This window comes from Penaeus japonicus, unplaced genomic scaffold (assembly GCF_977035675.1).
Source record: "Penaeus japonicus unplaced genomic scaffold, GWHDUDI00000001_assembly GWHDUDI00000010, whole genome shotgun sequence".
NCBI lineage: Eukaryota > Metazoa > Arthropoda > Malacostraca > Decapoda > Penaeidae > Penaeus > Penaeus japonicus.
Window position 1 is genome coordinate 29,195,810 of NW_028234412.1, and position 1,248 is coordinate 29,197,057.

General features: G+C 37.7%; 1 protein-coding gene across 1 annotated transcript in view; it reads right to left on the reverse strand.

The window, feature by feature from the left end:
- Positions 1 to 1,248, reverse strand: part of LOC147471180 (uncharacterized) — a 10,743-nt gene that overhangs the window by 174 nt on the left and 9,321 nt on the right. The window contains exons 5-6 of the mRNA XM_086540363.1: positions 881 to 943; positions 212 to 269 (exon numbers count right to left, since the gene is read on the reverse strand). Coding sequence (XP_086396489.1) covers positions 212 to 269; positions 881 to 943 — 121 coding nt within the window. The remainder of the gene's footprint in view (positions 1 to 211; positions 270 to 880; positions 944 to 1,248) is intronic.

Sequence of the window (1,248 nt, forward strand, 5' to 3'; positions counted from 1 at the left end):
TATATATATTATATATATAATATATATATATATATATATATATATATATATATGTGTGTGTGTGTATATACTGTATATAATATATATATATATATATATATATATATATATATATATATATAATATATATATATATATATATATATATATAAACATTTAAAGATAGACTTATGATTCCTCGATGTATGTAGACTGCGCCAGAGAAGGATACCTGGTACTCTGTGCTTTTCACGTTTACTCAAATGTGCTCTACAGCTGTTTATTTGCAGCTGTAGGAAACATATTATAATCTTTAGAATATCTCTTACACATATGTTGACTTACGTCACATATGCAAAGAGGAAAATATGAAATGCTAATAAAACTATTTGACATTACTTAGTAAAGCCAAGATGTACTAACATAGGACTTCAATATTTCTCTATTTAATTATCCTTTCAAGTTCTTCATTTATGTGCTCTGTTTTGAATTTGTTGTTTGGTCTGATCCCCGGTCTTGATTAACACAGAATATGTTTTTCTGTTTAGCTATTGTGAAACAGTGAACAGGTGTTTTGTTATTAGTATTGTTTCTATTCCTTCTGGTTGCGGTCTGAGAGTATTTGTTGTGATGGAAGTTCCGGTCGTGTTTTGTGAAATGCGGAGGCGGTCGTCTGTCCATATTTTCTCACCCACGTCTTCACCTATTCGTCTCCTAATCCGACCCCCGTTCTCCCTTTCCCTCCCTCGCAGCCGCCACCTCCCCTCCTCCGCCACCTCCGTCAGGCATCATGGCCATGCAGTCGGACGCTGAATTCTTCTTCGTCGGTTCTTCCGTCAACTACACATGCCCCGAAAAGACCATGTCCTCCGACGGCTCTACCTACACGACAATTACTTACAATGCCACAGGCTGGTCCCCGATCGATCCCAATTTCCAATGTTTGAACAGTAAGTGCAAGCGTCTGATGGTAGAAAAGAAAAGAAAAAAAAGTGTGTATCTTATTAGTCCTTCCACCTGACGAGGTTACCTTTGGCATTATTCTTATAGGTAATATATTTACCTTTTTATTAATCAATTTGGGATCAATTGTTGGAGATCTTTTGGTTGTTTTTATCTTAATGTGTCATTATGAATTGGATTTCGAGCCATACTGGCATTAGAGGTCATTCCCCTAAGCCGAGAGCTCTTAAAGCGCTGAGTGACAGCCGCAGGACAGGTCGGTGCAGGTCGGTGCCCCGCGGCGCCATTTCGAGTATAATCGGAGCT